The sequence below is a fragment of the Dendrobates tinctorius genome, unplaced genomic scaffold, assembly GCF_039654945.1.
Source record: "Dendrobates tinctorius isolate UK_male_01 unplaced genomic scaffold, ASM3965494v1 ptg000155l, whole genome shotgun sequence".
NCBI lineage: Eukaryota > Metazoa > Chordata > Amphibia > Anura > Dendrobatidae > Dendrobates > Dendrobates tinctorius.
In genome coordinates this window covers 5278100-5297764 of record NW_027361822.1, presented here as the reverse complement: position 1 = coordinate 5297764, position 19665 = coordinate 5278100, and the positions used below count along the sequence as shown (strand labels likewise).

The 19665-nt window shown below is 51.4% G+C and overlaps 1 protein-coding gene across 1 annotated transcript in view; it reads left to right on the top strand.

Annotated features, from left to right (window-relative positions):
- Positions 1–19665, top strand: part of LOC141051169 (uncharacterized) — an 872784-nt gene that overhangs the window by 611531 nt on the left and 241588 nt on the right. The window contains exons 14-22 of the mRNA XM_073548034.1: positions 1538–1576; positions 1718–1808; positions 2839–2889; positions 4126–4223; positions 4420–4510; positions 6534–6635; positions 9329–9379; positions 9463–9560; positions 9674–9770. Of these exons, the coding sequence (XP_073404135.1) occupies positions 1538–1576; positions 1718–1808; positions 2839–2889; positions 4126–4223; positions 4420–4510; positions 6534–6635; positions 9329–9379; positions 9463–9560; positions 9674–9770 (718 nt within the window). The remainder of the gene's footprint in view (positions 1–1537; positions 1577–1717; positions 1809–2838; positions 2890–4125; positions 4224–4419; positions 4511–6533; positions 6636–9328; positions 9380–9462; positions 9561–9673; positions 9771–19665) is intronic.

Genomic DNA, 19665 nt, shown 5'->3' with positions numbered 1-19665 from the left:
AAGGTGCTCTGGGGGTAAAGAATCATAAGCAGGCGATAAAGTAAACCCCGGCACTCAAATGAGGAAAAAAAGGAATGTATATGCAAAAGTGAATTTATTAATTGACACACTGCAAAGGGAACCTAACCAAAGCAACAGCACCAACGTTTCGGCATAGAGCCTTTCTCAAGGTTGTTGCATCACTGGTCAAAGCAGGGAAACATGGGTCTCAAAGAACTACCGGATTATTCAAAGAGAGATGAGGTTCCATACGGTTTGCAGAGCGTGCATGGGTGAGAGATGTGATAAGGTCACTATGGAGAGTGAATGGACGCCTGCAGTAGAGGTCCAGGACAAGCACGGGTGGCGAGGGGAACAGCTGCAGCTTGTCCTGGACCTCTACTGCAGGCGTCCATTCACTCTCCATAGTGACCTTATCACATCTCTCACCCATGCACGCTCTGCAAACCGTATGGAACCTCACCTCTCTTTGAATAATCCGGTAGTCCTTTGAGACCCATGTTTCCCTGCTCTGACCAGTGATGCAACAACCTTCCCCGGCACTGGCACAGTTGCACTATTGTTATGCCCCTGGCAGTGACCAACATGGCATATGATTGCCTGAATAGCACAACTGCATCCATAAGATATTCAGCTCATGTTTCCGCACATGCAAAAATTCCCATTATCTCCAGTAATTGTATTATTACATGGGATCTTTATGATGTTACATTGTCATCTTCTCCCCATTCAGGTCCCTACAATATCGGATCCTCTCAGTAGAGATCTTCTATATAAAACAATTTTCCTGATTGACCCTACAAGGATGGATAGGGACAGGGACAAGATGGTGGAGAGGATATTACACCTCACCCTAGAGATCCTCTTCCGGCTTACTGGAGAGGTGAGAGATTCTGATGACGTCACATTACATCATTCTTATCTATGGGAATAACAGACGGACAGAACTGGAGAGGTGAGGACTCTGGAAATGTCTGTAGTGAGATTTATTAATGTGTCTCTCCATAACCAGGATTACACAGTAGTGAAGACCTCTAATGAGCACTGTCAGGCCCCTGTGTCTGAGGGATGGGGAAGACCCCTGAGCCCAATCACGGGGCCTCCACCTCACCCCCTGATACATGACGACATAAATGGCCACAAGATCTTAGAACTCACCTACAAGATGATTGAGCTGCTGACTGGAGAGGTGACACTGCTGGGAATGCTGGGACATTATACAGTAACGCTATGAAGGGATTGGGAGATGACGGTATCATTGTATGTGTCAGGTTCCGATAAGGGATCAGGATGTCACCGTCTATTTCTCCATGGAGGAGTGGGAGTATTTAGAAGGACACAAAGATCTGTACAAGGACATCATGATGGAGGTTTCCCAGCCCCTCACATCACCAGGTAATAGACAGGACTAAATACACACCGCATACAATTATCTGTATGTAAAAAATGAATTCAGTCCCATTATGTGTTTCCTCCAGTTCTATCCTGTAGGAGGACAACACCAGAGAGATGTCCCCATCCTCTTCTTCCACAGGACTGTAAACAAGAAAATTCCAATGTTCCTCAGGATCATCAGGTCTTGTGTTCAGTCTTGTTTTATCTACCAGTATTATATGTCTTATACTTGTGTAATGAGAACTGTGGAGATGGCAGGATTAGAGACGATCATAGATGTGACTTCTCCATCTGTTTGTGACTTATACAATATTTCTTTCAGAGTGAAGATCTGACCCATGTGAATATTACAGAGACATATGTGAGGGGTGATGAGTGGTGTAAAGAGGAGATTCCTACAGATAACCGCACAGGTGAGTAGTAAATACTAAATGTAGAGTACAGTTACATAGGTCCATTTTTGTTGTTCTGGCAGTGTGTCGTGTAATGTTTATCTACACGTATTAGTCCCTTGTGAGGTAGTGACCGGTGTCATATGCGAGGGTCGCTCTGTGTCCCCCAGGATGCCCTCAGAAGTGTATTAGATCCGCTGGAGTGCCTTATGGTCACAGCAGGGTGCCTGTGAGTCACAAGGCAGAATAAAAATAAGCTTCTTGAACCTGGTCAAGTTATTTAACCAAGGAATTGTTCAGGAAAACCCGGTATGGGCTTTTATTTTGTAAACGGACTGCAGGAAGGTAGTGGTGGTAGTCAGTTTCCTCCAGCCCATGGCCACAGAGTCTAGTGGAGAGAAAACAATGCCCTGCAAGATGGTTTGGGTGTGTCAGTGTTGGTCTTGGAAGCAGACCGACCACGAAGCTTTGCAGAACTTTTTCTGTGTGAGGCAACACAGGGCCAAGCGGAGCCAAACGCCTAGCACCCAAGCGTACACGGTGGTGCAGTCGGCCACGGCAACCAGTCACAGACTGTCTTTGTTTTCCCTGCTGCGAACCAGAAGATCCGTTTTACTTATCTGTTTTGTGAGTACGCTGTACATTAAACAAGATTTTATTTTGAACTTTCCTGGCTCACTGCGTTCTCAATGCACAGTAAGGACACTGCTGCACTACAGCCTGCTATTATTTCTTTATATGTATTGATTTGTATTACGTGCTCAATCTCCATAATAGGGCTTTGATTTTTCTTTTTAGACATCTGCATAGATTCAGCATTCAGGATATTAGTGTCCAGGCGCATATATTAATTTCGCTGTTTACCGTTGATATCCTGTTCATTATGTCATCAGATAGGACAGACTTTAACCCTATTGTGGGCTTGTCTGGTTTATATTTTAGGTAGTCACTGTGCTATGTTTAAGTGTTTTTGATGTATTTTTTGGCTTATGCCTCAATAAACATAGATACTCCCTTGTTTGGCATACGTCTTCTCTTCTTTGTTTTATAGTTCTGTACAAGGACGTCATGGTGGAGGTTCCCCGGCCCCTCACATCACCAGGTAATAGACAGGACTAAATTATTATTATTATTATTTATTTATATAGCACCATTGATTCCATGGTGCTGTACATGAGAAGGGGTTACATAGAAATTACAGATATCACTTACAGTAAACAAACTAACAATGACAGACTGATACAGAGTGGAGAGAGGACCCTGCCCTTTCGGGCTTACATGCTACAGGATGGTGGGGAAGGAGACAGTAGGTTGGTGGGTTGCAGCAGTTCCGGTGTTGGTTGAGGTGATATCACTGGTAGTGGTGAGAGAAGGAGGTAGCGGGCTCATTGCAGGCTGTAGGCTTTCTTGAAGAGGTGGGTTTTCAGGTTCCGTCTGAAGGATCCAAATGTGGTTGATAGTCGGACTTGTTGGGGCAAAGAATTCCAGGGAATATGGGCTATACGGGAGAAGTCTTGGAGGCGATTGGGTGAGGAGCGAATAAGTGTGGAGGAGAGGAGGAGGTCTTGGGAGGACCGGAGATTACGTGAGGGAAGGTATCGGGAGATTAGTTCAGAGACATATGGGGGAGACAGGTTATAGATGGCCTTGTAGGTCAGAATTAGTAATTTGAACTGGATACGCTGAGGGAATGGGAGCCAGTGAAGATATTTGCAGAGGGGAGAAGCGGAGGAGTAGCGAGGAGAGAGATGAATTAGTCGGGCGGCAGAGTTAAGGATGGACTGGAGAGGTGCGAGGGTGTTAGCAGGGAGACCACAGAAAAGGATGTTGTAGTAGTCGAGGCGGGAGATGATGAGGGCATGCACAAGCATTTTAGTAGATTGAGGGTTGAGGAAAGGACGGATTCTGGAAATATTTTTGAGCTGGAGGCGACAGGAGGTAGAAAGAGCTTGGATGTGCGGTTTGAAGGACAGGGCAGAGTCAAAGGTTACTCCGAGGCAGCGGACTTCTGGTACTGGGGAAAGTGTGATGTCATTAATTGTTGTAGCTAGGTCGGGTAAAGAAGATCTGTGAGATGGAGGAAAGATGATGAGTTCAGATTTGTCTACATTGAGTTTGAGGAAGCGAGAGGAGAAGGAGGAGGATATGGCTGATAGACACTCTGGGATTCTGGACAGCAGAGAGGTGACGTCTGGGCCAGAGAGGTAGATCTAAGTGTCATCAGCATAAAGGTGGTAGTGGAATCCGTGGCACTTTGAGTTGCCCCAGAATAATACACACGGCCTATAATTATCTGTATGTAAAGAATAAATTCAGTCCCTTTATGCGTTTCCTCCAGTTTTATCCAGTGAGAGGACAACACCAGACAGATGTCCCCATCATCTTCTTCCACAGGACTGTAAACAAGAAGATCCTGATGTTCCTCGGGATCGTCAGGTAGATGGAGAGGAGGTGTCATGAGATCTCCCTTAAGTTGTGTAGACGGCTGTGAAGGTCTTGTGTTCAGTCTTGTTTTATCCACCAGTATTATATGTTTTATACTTGTGTAATGAGAACGGTGGAGATGGCAGGATTAGAGCTGATCATAAATGTGTCTTCTCCCTCTGTCTGCGACTTACAATATTTGTTTCAGGGTAAAGATCTGCCCCATATTAATACTACAGAGACATATGTGTGGGGCGATGAGTGGTGTAAACAGCAGATTCTTACAGATAACCGCACAGGTGAGTAGTGACCACTAAATGTAGAGTATAGTTACATAGAGCCATTTGTGTTGTGGTGGCAGTGTGGGTATCGCAGGTACGCGGGATGCAGTGACGAGACAGGAGTCGAAGTGAACTTAAAATGAAACTTTTATATATATTTGTATCTATAAGGGCTATCTTGAGTGACCGAAAAGCTAATAACAATTATCCTCGCAGGGATCAGGACAGTAATACACAGGTAACACGAACACGACTACCCGGTCGGAACCGGTAGCTATGGGGCGGCGGTGTGGCCGACTACGGGTCCTGAAACTACAGGTTATTAACTACAACTGGTCACGTATCCTCCTCTGACATCTGGCAGAGTGGTTGTCGGTGTCTCAGCTGCTGGGCCCAGCCGATGAGGATCTGACGCAGGCTTCTGGCGTTCCTACGCCCAGGTGGAGTGTGGGCACAACAGGTCCCTGTAGAGTTCCTCTGCATTGCGCCTCCCGGCGGAGGCGGGATGGCGATAGCTGGGGCCCGAGACATGTGGGCCGCAGCTGCAGCCGGCGGCGGGCAGACCGCTACCGCGGGCTGGATCTGGACAGCGGCGGCAGCAGGCAGGCCACAGCCGCGGGTCGGATCTGGACAGTGGCGGCCGCGGGTGGCAGCGGGCAGGCCGCAGCCGGGGATTGGGGTCTGGCTGTGGCGGGCGACAGCGAGCAGGCCGCAGCCGCGGGCTGGAGTCTGGCTGTGGCGGTCGTGGGCGGCATCGGGTAGGCCCCAGCCACGGGTTGGAGTCAGGCAGTGACGACCGCAGGAAGCGCGGTCGGGGGCCCTCTGCTTGTCGGCTTGGTGCCGTCTCCTTCCTGCCCGTGGTGAGTCTCTCTCCAGTCCCTCTAGTCTTCTCCCTCTAACTCTGACTCTCTGGTGCCCTCCAGTCTTCCTGCTCCCTGCTGGCGTCCTCAGCTCCTTTTATATTGGCTCCGCCCCCACTCCTAGAACTCTCTCTAGCCCGTCCTCTAATTGTGTCCCCCGGAAACAGTCTCCCTAGGAACCTTGATGACAGTCCCCTTGGATCCGGCCCGGTTACACAGCGGGGACTCTCCCTCCTACACTCCCCCATCCTGTATGCTCGCCAGTCCTCGTGTGAGGGCTCGGAGGGGCCTGGCCCTGCTTTTTGATGTGAAAGTCTCTTCTGCCATGCGAACTGGTCCTGTTCGTAGCGTTCGGGGGTTTGCCAGCTGTGGACCGCTCGGTGCGACGTGGTTCAACTGTGGTGGAGTCCTCTGGGGTGGTGGAAGATGGTAGATTAACTGGGGTTGCTGGGGTACCGGTTTTTGCAGTGTCCGTTTGTACCACCGGAAGGTCTTCCTCGTCGTCCTCATTCCATACTGCTGGCGGAGGTTCGGAGACCTGAGGAGGGGCCTCGGGTCGGGCAGGGTCCGTGGAAGTGCAGGGTCGTAACATATTATGGTGTGGGGTACGGGTAGGGTGGTCCCCTTCTTTTTCAGATTGTTTTTCGTACACTGGTCTATTTGGGCTTACTCGGCGCAGTACTCTATAGGGACTCTCTTCCCAGCGGTGTCCCAATTTATTTTGGGGGCGCTGATCTCGTGCGAGTACACAATCTCCTGTTTGGAATTCGGTGGGTTGGGGCGGGGTCATCCCCGGGTGTCCCATGTCCTGAAGTTTTGTATGGACGATTTGGTGCAAGGTTTGCAGCTGATACCAATGATTCTGGACCCACGAGGAGACTCTTGTCCACGGTTGTTCCTCCGGGTTTAACTCCACCTCAGTGATTCCTTTGCCTTCCCGGCCAAATAGCAGCGAGTACGGGGTGTAGCAGGTGACTTGGTGTGCCCGGTTGTTATAAACCCAGACCAGTTCAGGACGTATTCGGGCCAGCAGGCTTTCCAGTCACTTTCCAGGGTGCGTAGCATTTGGATTAATGTCTGATTAAAGCGCTCGCAAGCCCCATTTCCTTGGGGTGGTATGGAGTGGTCCGGGATTTATCAAAACCATATAAGCGGTGTAACTCTTCCATTACTTTTCCCAGGAAGCACACATCCTGGTCTGAATGGATCCGTTGGGGCAGCCGTATACTTGGATAAAGTTCTTACAAATCGCGTAGGTGGCCGATTCCGCAGTTTGATCTCAGGTAGGGGTCACCACGTCAAATTTGGGAAAATGGTCCACCATAACTAGACAATGCTCGTACCCCTGGTGAGTGGGGTTGATGTTAAATAGTCTATCATCAAGAGTTTGAGGGGTGCTGCTGTTACTATTGTTTGTACTAGAGCCTGTTCCGGTGGTTTAGTTAACTCATATAGGTGGCACGCACGGCAAACTTCTTCCACTGTGGCCTGCAAGCGGGGATGATAGGCCATTTGTTGTAGCCACTGAAAAGTATTTTGTGCCCCAAAATGAGCCCCTTTTTCATGAGCCTCCCGAGCAAGTTCAGTGAGCTGGGCTCCCGGTATTACTACCTGCCAGGCTGTCGCTGATGTGCGCAGCACTGCCTTTCGGTACAATAGTCCTCCTTTGATCACCAGCCTCTCCCACTGACGTAGCATTAGCAAAGTGTCCCGAGTCAGCGTCTGTCTTTTTGTGTCGCTGGGTAGCCGGCCCGTTGACACCTATTGACGTAGGGAGCCAATCTCTCCATCTTCCTGTTGTTGTTGGATCCATTTATCCCGGGATTGTTCTAATAGGCCCCTAGCGAGTCCTACATGGGATTGTTCTCGTGTCACAGATGTGATCCCGGCGGGGGCTAAAGCGAACGGTGCTTCTTCTCCTTCAAGCTCGTCGTCTCGACTTCGCCCAGGAGTCGTACGTTGAATCCTGGAGAGGGCAACGGCATGCACATTCTCCGCTCCTCGTTTGTAGATTATTTTATATTTGAATTTGGCCATTCGTGCCACCCACCGTTGCTCTAGGGCCCTCAACTTGGCATTATTGAGGTGGGCCAGTGGGTTGTTGTCAGTCCGGACCACTACCTCAGAGCCTGCCAGGTACTCCGCGAACCGCTCCGTCATGGCCCACACCACCACGAGAAGCCAGAGCTTAAAGGAGCTGTAATTGTCAGGGTTACGTTCGAAGTCGTGGAGTGATCACTCTTTCCTGGCTGTCTTGGATTTGTGACAATACAGCTCCTAGCCCGTGTAGGCTCCCGTCGGTGTGCAGTATGAACGGCTGCGAAAAATCTGCGTAGGCCAACACAGGGACTTCCGAGAGTGCGGTTTTGAGATCTTGGAAGGCCTCTTCCTGCGGTTCTCGCCACTGAATTTTCCAACTATTAGCTACTGCAGGGGCTCCCTTCAGCAGGTCTTGCAGGGATCGGTGGGAGAAGTTCTTTACGAAGCGACGGTAATATCCGGGCAACCCCCAGGAAGGCCCGTACGTCTTTTACCATCTCGGGAGTAGGCCACACCCGGTATTGTGGCGACTTTTTCCACGGACGGTCTAACGCCTTCGGCAGAGACGGTATGTCCGAGGTATTCGATTTGCGTACGGAACAGGTGGCATTTCTGGGGTTTTACCTTCAACCCGTACTTTTGCAGCCGACTGAGCACCTGCCCCAACCGCTGCAGGTGGTCTTCAAACGTGGCCGCGTAGATGATGATGTTGTCTAGGTAAATCAACTTGGCCTCGAAGTTGAGATATCCCAGACACCACTCCATTAGCCGTTGGAAGGTCCCGGGGGCGTTGGCTAGCCCGAACGGCATACGATTAAATTCGAACAGTCCCATAGGCAAGATGAACGCGGTCTTGGCGCGGTCTTCCTCCGACATTGGCACCTGCTAGTACCCGCTGGCCAGATCTAGGGTAGAAAAGTATGTGCTTTTCCCCAGGGCTGATAGGAACGCCCCTATACAGGTCAGCGGATACGAGTCTTTGATGGCACAGGCGTTCAACTTTCGATAGTCTACACAGAACCATAAGGTGCCGTCCTTCTTTCAGACTAACACAGTGGGGGCCGGCCAAGGACTCTGGCTTTCTCGGATAATTCCTTTCCATAGCATTTGGCCCAGCAGTGTCTTTACCTCTTGGTATAGTAGTGGGGGTATCTGTCGGTATCGCTCTCTGATAGGGGCCGTTCCTTCAGTGGGGATGCCGTGCGTGATGGCTGTGGTGCACCCGAAATCGTCCTCATGATTGCCGAATACCTCTCGGTACTGGCCCAGGAGTGCTTCTACCTGATGTATTTGGGCCGGGGTGAGGCCAGAGAGTCCCTCTAGTCGTCTCCTTCTAGCTCTGGCTCTCTGGCGCCCTCCAGTCTTCCTGCTCCTTCCCTCCCGCTCTGTCAAGTGCCCCCTGCTGGCGTCCTCAGCTCCTTTTATATTGGTTCCGCCCCCAGTCCTTCTAGAACTCTCCGGCCCGTCCTCTAATTGTGTCCCCCGGAAACAGTCTCCCTAGGAACCTTGGTGACATTCCCTTTGGTTCCGGCCCGGTTACACAGCCGGGACTCTCTCTCCTACAGCAGTGTGCCATGTGTGATGTTTATCTACACGTATTAGTCCCTGCTATTATTTCTTTATAAGTATTGCTTTGTATTACGTGCTCAATCTCCTTAATTGGGCTTTGATTTTTCTTTTCAGACATCCACATAGATCCAGCATTCATCATATTAGTGTCCAGGCGCATATATTAATGTCGCTGTGTTTACCATTGATATCCTGTTCATTATGTTATCAGATAGGACAGGTTTTAATCTTATTGTGGGCTTCTGGTTTATGTTTTAGATAGTCATTGGCCTATGTTTAAGTGTTTTTAATGTACTTTTTGGCTTATATCTCAATAAACATAGGTGGTCTCTTGTTAGGCATACTTCTACTCTTCTTTGTTTTATAGTTCTGTACAAGGACATCATGATGGAGGTTCCCCAGCCCCTCACATTACCAGGTAATAGACAGGACTAAATACAAACGGCCTTTAATTATCTGTATGTAAATAATTAATTCAGTCTCTGTATGTGTTTCCTCCAGTTCTATCCAGTAAGAGGACAAAAACAAAAAGATGTCTCCGTCCTTTTCGTGCACGGGACTGTAAACAAGAAAATCCTAATGTTTCTCAGGATCATCAGGTAGATGGAGACAAGGTGTCATGAGATATCGCCTGTAATGTGTAGACGACTGTGAAGGTCTTGTGTTCAGTCTTGTTTTATCCACTAGTTTTATATGTTTTATACTTGTGTAGTTTCAGGGTGAAGATTTGACCCATTTTATTACTACAGAGACATATGTGAGGGTTGATGAGCTGTATAAAGGGGATATTCCTACAGATAACTGCACAGGTGAGGAGTAATCACTAAATGCAGAGTATAGTCACTTGTTTTACTCCTTCATTTGCTGCTACAATTGTGTGTTGAATTTTTAAAAGTACCGTATTTTTCGGACTATAAGACGCACCAGACCATAAGACGTACCCCTAATTTTCAGAAGGAAAATAGGGGAAAAAAATTAATGCATCAAATGTAGGTCTGTCTTACAGTCCGAATTTAGCTTAACGGGGGAACTCTGTAGCGCTGGTGGAGCGTTGTCACTGGGGTTCTGTGGTCTGGTGAGGAGATGACTCCCATCCCAGACATTGCTGTGAAACGGCCTCCGGGAAATCCCATCCCAGGCCGGTGCAACAGGTTCGTAGGTGCTCAGTGGTGCTGGGGCTCCGCTGACATTTTGTGAAGGCCTGAAGCCCCGCACATCCCCACTGCTAAGATGCAGTGGCCTCCAGGAAAATGGCCGCCGGGTCGGCGCATGCGCAGATTGAGATCTCGGCACGGAGATCTCTTCTCCCGAGACGTTGCCGAGATCTCAATCTGTGTATGTGCCGCTTCTGGCAGCCAATTTCCCGGAGTCCACCCATCACAGCAATGGAAGTGCGGGGGCTTCAGGCTTTTAGAAAATATCGGCAGAGCCTGACACCACTGCACACCTCCGAATACTGCCGCACCAGTCTGGGAAGGGAGTGTGATCATCGCTCTGCAGCGTCAGACTGCCGCAGAATCGCCCGACTCCTGCTGCTGCCACACTACTTGTAAGTATATTCCGACTTTAAGACGCACCCCCGTTTTCCCCCAAAATTTTGGTAAAAAAAGTGTGTCTTATAGTCTAAGAAATATGATGTGTTACACAGAGCTGTCATACTTTTTTTTTTCAGATTAGTGCAATGTTAGGGGAAAATTCTCAGTGCCCAAATTTGAAATGATGCTTTTCAGAATAGAAGTAGAAAGCTGGCCCTCCATACATTATGTTCTGGACGTACAGACGTCGTTGCAGAATATAGTCACTGGTCACAGCACTGATGCATTGATTTCTGCTACTGTCATTGATTGGGAGAAGCACTCACATGTTTGGTCAGAATTGGAAGCATTAGCAGGACACCTGAGTAGCATTGAAAGTGTAATGTCAGGGAATCGATACGGTGAATATACAGTGGGGAAAATAAATATTTGATACACTGCCAATTTTGCAAATTTTCTCACCTACAAAGGATGGAGAGGTCTGTCATTTTTATTGTATTAATTGCATCTGTTTGAACTCATTACCTGTATAAAAACATCTGTTAACACACTCAACCAATCACATTCCAACCTCTCCACCATGACCAACAACAAAGAGCTGTCTAAGGACACCAGGGATAAAATTGTAGTCATGCACAAGGGTGCGATGAGCTACAGGACAATAGGCAAGCTGCTTGGTGAGAAGGCAACAACTGTTCAATATTATAAGACAATGGAAGAAACGCAAATGACTGTCAATCTTCCTCTGTCTGGGGCTGCATGCAACATCTCGCCTTGTGGGGTAAGGATGATTCTGAGAAGGGTCAGGAATCAGCCCAGAACTACATGGAAGGACCTGGTCAATGACCTGAAGAGAGCTGGGGCCACAATCTCAAACATTACTGTTACTAACACACTACGCCTTCATGGATTAAAATCCTACAGGGCACACAAGGTCCCCCTGCTCATCCAGCACATGTGCAAGCCCATTTGAAGTTCGCCAGTGACCATGTGGATGATCCAGAGGAGGCATGAGAGATAAGATCATGTGGTCAGATGAAACCAAAATAGAACTTTTTGGTATCGACTCCAATAACCATGTTTGGAGGAAAAAGAAGGATGAATATAACTCCAAGGACACTGTCCCATCCGTAAAGCATGTGTAGGGTTCGTGGGCCGAGGTGGGGGGTGGTCCCTCTTCTTACCGCGCAGAGATGTAACAGAGACAAGATGGAGGCAGGTTCTGGGTGCAACAGGTCCAAGTTTATTTTCACTCGCCGCGCCTGACGGCCTCAGAAGCACACCGCACTTCCTTCACCTCACGGCCCTCCGTTCCCAGGGCTGCTTCCCACACACCGTACGTTACACTGGGAATGTGTATGCATACACCGTCCCCTCTTCACTCGTCGACGCTCCTGACAGGTCCGTCACTGTGGCCGCCTTAGGCCCGTAAACCAACGGCGCTTTTACTGTTCAGTCGTCGTATCAAATACGGTGTCTTACACCCAGTGCCTCGTCCCTTCTGCGGTTCTTTCTGTCAGGACCATCCCCCCGACGTTCTCTCTCCTCAGTCCCACTGGTCTGGTTCTCCTCAGAGAGCACAAACTGTCGTAGTCCTCCTGTCACCTGAGCTCCCCCTGGGGACAGGAATCTTCTGGAACCCTCCCTCAGTATTTATATCTTCCCGGTTCCCTGTAACTCCGCCCCCCACGACCAACGGTTTCCTAGCCCTAAGCTGCTGTCAAGTCCTTTTCCTCTCACTCCCCCCTGCCTCCTTGTGGTCACCCAGGGTACTGCCTATCACTTTTACTGCCCAGCTGTTATCCATCTGTTATAACTGACAAGTACGTCTATCCGTCAGGTCACTGTCCCTACACTCCCCCTTCCTTTGTCTATTGTCGTCCCCAACAATTGTCATCCCTACCTGCGTCATTCTAACACTTCACCTACGCTCTGTTGTCGGACCAGTTGTTGGGCCAAACCCACTATCCGCGAGGGCCGAACCATACTGGGAGCACCATGCTCCGAGCAGCCTACTGCTACTCGCCAGCGCGCACGCCACATGACAACGTCTTTCAAGTTGGGCTAGGTACACCCATATTTTCTCTATGGCGTGTACCTTCCCCTACTCTCCCCTTCTGTCACCTTCCACTACTCGGTACACCATGATCGAGGCCTCACACCTACCAGATCATTGTCAACACCCGCCTGCTTTCTCCTGGGGGTGTCCTTGGTGTCAGGGTACTGACCTGCAACTACTGGACGCCTGTCGTCTTCCATTTCTTTATCTTTCTCTCGGTAACAGGTCATGGTCGGCGTCCCGGTCTCCCAGACCTCCTCCACATCCAGACCCCTTTCGGATCTCACACTTTCCTTTGGTCCCATAGACCTGTTGCATTTACTTTTGCATATTATACAACAAAACAACTTTATAATAGCAATAGTACCCCTTTTTCTATTTTTTTTTTTTCATTTACCATTTTTTTTCTTTTTATCTAACAAAACAAACAAAAAAATAAAAAAATATAACAGGCTTTCTCCCCCTTCCTTTAACATTGGCACTTTTCTTTTTGCATCCCCGCTATGTCAGGCAAACCAATTTCAACACTTATAACAAGAAAAACATTTTCCTTTAACCTGGACGCAAACTGTCCCAATTACACCGTTATGCAGATAGCGAATTCCCAACAGTTCAAGCCATCTCCTGGTGGCTGGTAGAAAGGGACCCCACAACCGTGGAGCTCCCAGGATGCAAGAAGTGTCCCTTTCTGCAAGTTAGTATAAACGAGCCGTCCCGGGGTTCGTGCAGCCGCCATGCCAGCCTCTCCCCTCTCATGGAGCAGGTTCCAGACTTCCTGCTCCTTGGCCCTCTTCTTCTTTATAACTCCTGCGACCCAAACAGAGGGTCCGGTACGAGCCCTGGAGTCCGGTGGGCGGGACTTAACCGAGGATGACGGCGGGGCAGAGGCGGCTGATGATGTCAGCGGCCCAGCAGCCGCTGGGGCCAGGTGGCGTGCAGGGACAGCCGGATTTCTCACAGATTGGGCCACAGGGCCTGACACATAGGCCGCAGCCGGCTCCAACGCCGGCATGGCCGCGGGATAGGCCGCACCCGGAGTTCCAGACGGAGCCGGAGTAGCTGCCGATTCCGGGAATGAGGTCGCTACCGGCAGGGGACACGCAGCAGCGCCTTTTGTAGACAGTCTCCGCACCGGCGACACCAGACTTGGCACCACCGGGCATGATGAATCAGGAACGGGAACGGAGGCCCTGCTCAGCTCATCATAAACAGTAAGGGCCTCCTCGGCCAGACTTTCGGATACACAGGGGGCCGCGTGCTGCGGGGGACTTCTTGCAGAGCCGGGGGAACTCTCACCTTCCCCAACGTCGCGGCCTCCGTCACATCTTCCCGCGGCTTCTCCCGCAGTCTCTGTTCTTCACCCCGCCGTCCGGCGGGGCTGGCCTCCTGGCTCAGGGGCTCCGCGGGGAGGCTTCCCGGTGATGTCTTTGGCGGCCGCTCCTGTAGGGTCCGCAACCGCTCTTCTTCTCCGCCTGAGATCTGGAAGACTGTCCATCACTCCCAGTGGGACTCGATCTCCCGACGCCATTGCCACTCCAGGCGCCCGAGGCCTCCTGGCACATACCGTTTCCCCCAGGGGTACGTTGGAGGGGGCCCCAGTCCATCCGGAAACATGGCAAACACCCGGACCTCTCTCCTGCGTTGGAGTAATACCGCCATCTTGGGCAGAATCAGCTGCTGCCTTGGATCCTCTGCAGCAATGCAGATCCGCCACAGCGTCCCAATTTGTAATCCACAGGTCAGTAATTGGTAGTCCACAGGTGTTTATAATCAAAAATAGAGCAGCCCACGTTTTTCCTCGGTCCTTCAGACGCAGGCCTGCCGCAGAAGATAGCGTATTAGTGGCGGCGATCCTGCTGACTACGCCAAGTGTAGGGTTCGTGGGCCGAGCTGGGGGGTGGGGGGTGGTCCCTCTTCTTACCGCACAGAGATGTAACAGAGACAAGATGGAGGCAGGTTCTGGGTGCAACAGGTCCAAGTTTATTTTCACTCGCCGTCCACCTGACGGCCTCAGAAGCACACTGCACTTCCTTCACCTCACGGCCCTCCGTTTCCAGGGCCGCTTCCCACACACCGTACGTTACACTGGGGACGTGTATGCATACACCGTCCCCTCTTCACTCGTCGATGCTCCTGACAGGTCCGTCACTGTGGCTGCCTTAGGCCCGTAAACCAAAAGCGCTTCTACTGTTCAGTCGTCGTGTCAAATAATAATAATAATAATCTTTATTTTTATATAGCGCTAACATATTCCGCAGCGCTTTACAGTTTGCACACATTATCATCACTGTCCCCGATGGGGCTCACAATCTAAATTCCCTATCAGTATGTCTTTGGAGTGTGGGAGGAAACCGGAGTACCCGGAAGAAACCCACGCAAACACGGGGAGAACATACAAACTCCTTGCAGATGTTGTCCTTGGTGGGATTCGAACCCAGGACTAACCACTGAGCCACCGTGCTGCCCAAATACGGTCAAATACGGTGTCTTACACCCAGTGTCTCGTCCCTTATGCGGTTCTTCCTGTCAGGACCACCCCCCTGATGTTCTCTCTCCTCAGTCCCCCTGGTCTGGTTCTCCTCAGAAAGCACGAACTGTCGTAGTCCTCCTGTCAACTGAGCTCCCCCTGGGGACTGGAATCTTCTGTTACGCTCCCCGACGCTCACCTGGGGTCCTCCTCCCGGCGCCCTCCCTCTTCGGTCTCGCGCCGTCCCCTGTCTGGCTTTGCAGGGTCACGGCGCGTCAGAGGCCCGCGCATGCGCGCTCGCCTGTCACCGACCGCTGGGCATCCTGGGAGCACGTGACCCGGTGGCTCCGCCCCATCATGGCGGCGCCCACCGGGTATTTCTGCATGGCGTCTTGACAGGTAAGACGCCTGTTTGTCATGATCCGTGGCGCTTAGCGTTCCTGCGCAGCGTCACCCCCGACTCTCAGGTCCCTGCGCATCCCCTGCTGCGCTCTGCTCTGCCCTGTTTTCCGTCTGAGATCCCTGTCCAGTTCTCCCTGCTGTTGCCTTCCTCTTCGTTCTGTCCTCCTACCCCTCTCCCCGGGTCCTCTGTTTTCGCCATGCTGTATTCCACGGTGCCTGTTCCCCGCCTGGTCCTCTGCCTCAGTAACTGTCTGTCTCCGGCATAGTTCGCTTCCTTCCCCTATCTGGTGTTCTGCCCGAACCCCTAGGCCAGAGTCTCCTAATCTCCTTGTGTCCTTCCATTCCAGCTTTTGGTCCCGGCTCCGTCCTGATCCTGCCCGGTTCCCGCAGCCTGTCTCCTCCTGTCCCGGGCCCACTCAATTCCTCATATACCCTCTCTGATCTGCTCTTCTGTTTACTCCCCGGGTCGTCCCTTTGGTTCCGGCTGTCGTGGTCCCATCCCCTTTGGGCCTGCCCCTAACACTCCCTGTATAGGGGGTGGTCATCACCTGGGCCGCTCGCCCTCGGGGGCTCTGGAGCCACGACCCAGAGGGTCCACTCTCGGGTTTCTACCTAGAACCCTAACAGAACAAACAGGCCATGGACCCCGCTGGAGCCGCTGCGGCTCAAAAGGAGTTGCTGTTTTTGCGGGAGAATCAAACCCGTATCATGGCCTTCATGAAATCCATGGATTCTCGTCTTTCCGCACTCCAGTCCTCCGATCCTGGGAACGCTTCCCAATTGGCTGGCCTGCAGCAAGAGCTGGCGCAGCAAAGAGATACCCAGACCCATATCCTCAGTTATATGGCCTCTATAGAGGACCGCCTACTCTCCCTGCAGTCGGTCGCCGCAGCTCCCGTCCCAGCTTTGGCCCCTCACCCACCGCCCCGTCTAGCTAAGCCGCCTCGTTACAACGGGGACCCCAAGCTGTGTCGGGGTTTCCTGAACCAGTGCCGCCTCCACTTCGAACTCCTGCCTCAGCAATATCCCACTGAGCGGGCCAAGGTGGCTTTTATTGTCTCCCATCTTGAAGGAGATGCTTTGTCTTGGGTTAACCCTCTCTGGGAGCGGGATGATCCTGTGGTCTCCCAGCTAAGTACCTTTTTCGAGACGTTTCGTCGAGTGTTCGACGAGCCGGGCCGTCTGGCCTCTACCACGGAATCCTTATTCAACCTCCACCAAGGGTCCCAAACCGTGGGTCAATATGCCATCCGATTTCGGACCCTGTCCTCTGATTTGGGATGGAACAACGAGGCATTGGTAGGGGCCTTCTGGCGAGGTCTCGCGGGTCGAATTAAGGATGAGCTGGCTGGGCGTGATACTCCCACCGCCTTAGAAGATCTGATTTCGCTGGCCACCCGTATCGATCTACGATTCCAGGAACGTGCTCGTGAGAGGAGGCTTCCTCGTGCTTCCCCAGCCATCCGTGGTCCGCCCTGCCCTCGGTCCGGAATATCCGCTTCAGCTTCTATGCCGGAACCCATGCAGGTAGACCGGCTTAAGCTATCTGGACAACGCCGGGAGGAGAGACGCATCCACGGTCTCTGCTTCTACTGTGGCAGTGACTCCCATCTGGTCCGTACCTGCCCGGAACGTCCGGAAAACTCCTCCGCCTAGGTCAGGTAAGAGAGGCCTCCCTAGGTGTATGTGATACCTCTCTACCCCTCACTCTGTCTGTCTTGTTGCACGTTGGCGGTAAACGTTGTTCTCTGGCAGCCTATGTGGATTCCGGCGCAGCAGGAAATTTTATTAGGCTCAAGGAGGTCCTTAAATTTTCGGTCCCCGTCAAGACCTTAGAGACTCCACGGATCCTCGCTTCCGTGGACGGTAAACCTCTTCAAGAGGCCATTACCCTAGTCACCCACGAGGTAGAACTCCAGGTCGGGGCCTTGCACAAAGAGAGGATTGTCTTTTATGTCCTAGCAGGCATCTCTCATCCTATCCTTCTTGGTCTTCCCTGGTTACGAGCCCACGGGCCTACCTTGGATTGGCATAAGGGCAATATCCTGCGCTGGGGGGAGTCCTGTGGGGCGAGGTGTCTGCTGCCGGTGCGTCCCGTGGGTGGTTCCCGTCCCCCTTCCATGCCCTCCGGGTTGCCCATCGCTTACAGCTCTTTTTCGGACGTTTTTGATAAGAAGGAGGCCGAGAATCTTCCGCTGCACCGACCCTATCGATCTCATCCCTGGAGCCATCCCTCCGAGGGGAAGGATTTATCCGCTCTCGCCGGCAGAGACGCAAGCCATGTCGGAGTACGTTCAAGAGAACTTGGCCAAGGGTTTCATACGGAAGTCTTCCTCCCCTGCGGGCGCAGGCTTCTTTTTTGTCAAGAAGAAGGACGGTTCGCTCCGTCCGTGCATCGACTACAGAGGTCTGAACAGCATCACGATAAAGAACAAGTACCCGTTACCCCTCATCCCCGAACTCTTTGATCACCTTAGAGGAGCACAGATATTTACCAAACTTGATCTTCGAGGAGCCTATAACTTGGTCCGAATTTGCGCCGGGGATGAGTGGAAGACCGCGTTCAACACCCGTGACGGTCACTATGAATACCTGGTTATGCCTTTCGGCCTCTGTAACGCACCAGCAGTATTCCAGGAGCTCGTTAACGATATTTTTCGAGATCTCCTCTACTCCTGTGTCGTGGTTTATCTTGACGACATCCTTGTCTTCTCTCCAGATCTCTCTACCCATCGGCGAGACGTACGGCAAGTGTTACAACGTCTAAGGGAGAACCACCTGTTTGCCAAGTTGGAGAAATGCGTCTTCGAGCAACCGTCCCTGTCGTTCCTAGGGTACATCGTCTCGAGGTCTGGTCTGAGGATGGATCCCGAGAAAGTGTCCGCTGTCCTGGACTGGCCTCGTCCCCTTGGTCTCAAAGCCATTCAACGCTTTCTCGGCTTTGCTAATTATTATAGGCAATTTATTCCTCATTTCTCCACCATAGCCAAGCATATCTCTGCTCTTGTACGCAAAGGGGCCAATCCCCGCCTCTGGCCTCCAGAGGCAGAAGACGCCTTTCAAACTCTGAAGAAAGAATTCTCTACAGCGCCTGTTATCCACCGTCCAGATGCCGATAGACCCTTTATTCTCGAGGTCGATGCATCATCCGTGGGAGCAGGAGCAGTTCTCTTGCAAAGAACTTCCACTGGTCGAACTGTCACATGTGGTTTTTTCTCTAAAGCCTTTTCTCCTCCCGAACGCAATTATTCCATTGGGGACAAGGAACTACTTGCAATTAAACTGGCCTTAGAAGAATGGCGTTACCTTCTCGAAGGAGCCGTCCATCCCTTCACGATATTTACCGACCATAACAATTTGGCCTACGTTCAGTCTGCTCAAAGGCTCAACCCTCGGCAAGCCAGATGGTCCTTATTCTTTGGACGCTTTGATTTCGAGCTCCACTTTCGGCCGGGTAATAAGAACACCAAAGCAGATGCTCTATCTATTTCTGCCTACCGATGAAGAGGAGAGCCCCGCCCACATCATCGATCCAGCAAAGATCGTCACCCTAGCTCCTCTAAGTTTGGTCAATCCACCACCGGGCAAGACAGTGGTATTGGACCATGACAGAGTAAGGGTTCTGCGTTGGGGACACTCCTCTAAGGTCGCCGGGCATGCCGGAGCCAAGAAGACTCTATCCCTCATCTCCTGCCATTATTGGTGGCCCTCACTCCGCCAGGATGTCTTGGAGTTCACCGCTTCTTGCTCCTCCTGCGCCCGAAACAAAGTTCCAAGACGGTTACCCTCTGGTCTCTTACATCCCTTGCCGGTACAGTCAGTCCCCTGGAGCCACATCGCCATGGATTTTGTCACGGATCTACCTCCATCTTCCGGCTGCACTGTCATTTTGGTGGTGGTGGATCGTTTTTCCAAAATGGCTCATTTTATCCCTCTGCCTGGTCTGCCTTCTGCGCCCGAGTTGGCGAAGATCTTCGTGCATCATATTTTCCGACTTCATGGTTTTCCCCAGCACATCGTGTCTGACCGTGGTGTTCAATTCACCTCTCGTTTCTGGAGAGCCCTCTGTGGCTCAATGGGGGTAGCCCTGGATTTCTCCTCTGCCTACCACCCGCAATCCAACGGCCAAGTGGAGCGAATCAATCAAGTGTTAACCTCTTATCTTCGGCATTTTTCTAATGCACACAGAGCAACTGGGTCTCGCTGCTTCCCTGGGCGGAATTCGCCCACAACAATCGCCC